The sequence below is a fragment of the Anneissia japonica genome, unplaced genomic scaffold (genome assembly GCF_011630105.1).
Source record: "Anneissia japonica isolate Jap-2015-1 unplaced genomic scaffold, ASM1163010v1 scaffold33989_len11131_cov112, whole genome shotgun sequence".
Classification (NCBI taxonomy): Eukaryota; Metazoa; Echinodermata; class Crinoidea; order Comatulida; family Comatulidae; genus Anneissia; species Anneissia japonica.
In genome coordinates, this window is record NW_022720328.1 from 771 (window position 1) to 1,295 (window position 525).

Sequence of the window (525 nt, forward strand, 5' to 3'; positions counted from 1 at the left end):
CGTTTACGTATTCTTATGATGTAGATATCCTTGAAATGTCGTCGGCATATTGAAGGCTCAATGTGAAAGTGTATGTCGGATATTGTTGTTGTTGTTCATATGTTTGTATTATGCATGTTAAGTATGTGGTGAAGAGGATAGGGCTAAGGCAATCTCCTTGTGGAACCCCAATATTTGATATAATAGGGTCACCTAATTCCTTTGCTATCCTTACTTTTAGTTCTACTTGTTCTATTAATATTTTAATGAGGTTTAGTTCTTCAGGTTCTAGATTTTGTGATATAATCTCGATGAGTTTTTTCCTATTCACTCTATCAAAAGCGCTGCTCATGTCTAGCATAAGAAGAGTAAGCTTGTACTCAGATGAGGTAATGGCTTTCTCTGCAAGAAGATGTTCGGTAACACTTCTCCCTTTGGTGTATGCTGCTTGAGAGAGCGGAATAACGCTCCTAAGTTTATCCCCTATCCTCTGTATAAGACAGATAGCTAAAATCTTTCTGATGGTGTTCAAAAGGACAACTGGCC

At 37.7% G+C, this 525-nt stretch overlaps 1 protein-coding gene across 1 annotated transcript in view; it reads right to left on the reverse strand.

Moving 5' to 3' along the window:
* Positions 1–214: 214 nt before the first annotated feature.
* LOC117111303 overlaps positions 215–525 on the reverse strand; it is a gene marked incomplete at its 3' end in the record, with an annotated part of 1,166 nt that continues 855 nt past the window's right edge. Inside the window, exon 2 of the mRNA XM_033254228.1 lies at positions 215–469. Within this exon, the coding sequence (XP_033110119.1) occupies positions 215–469 (255 nt within the window). The remainder of the gene's footprint in view (positions 470–525) is intronic.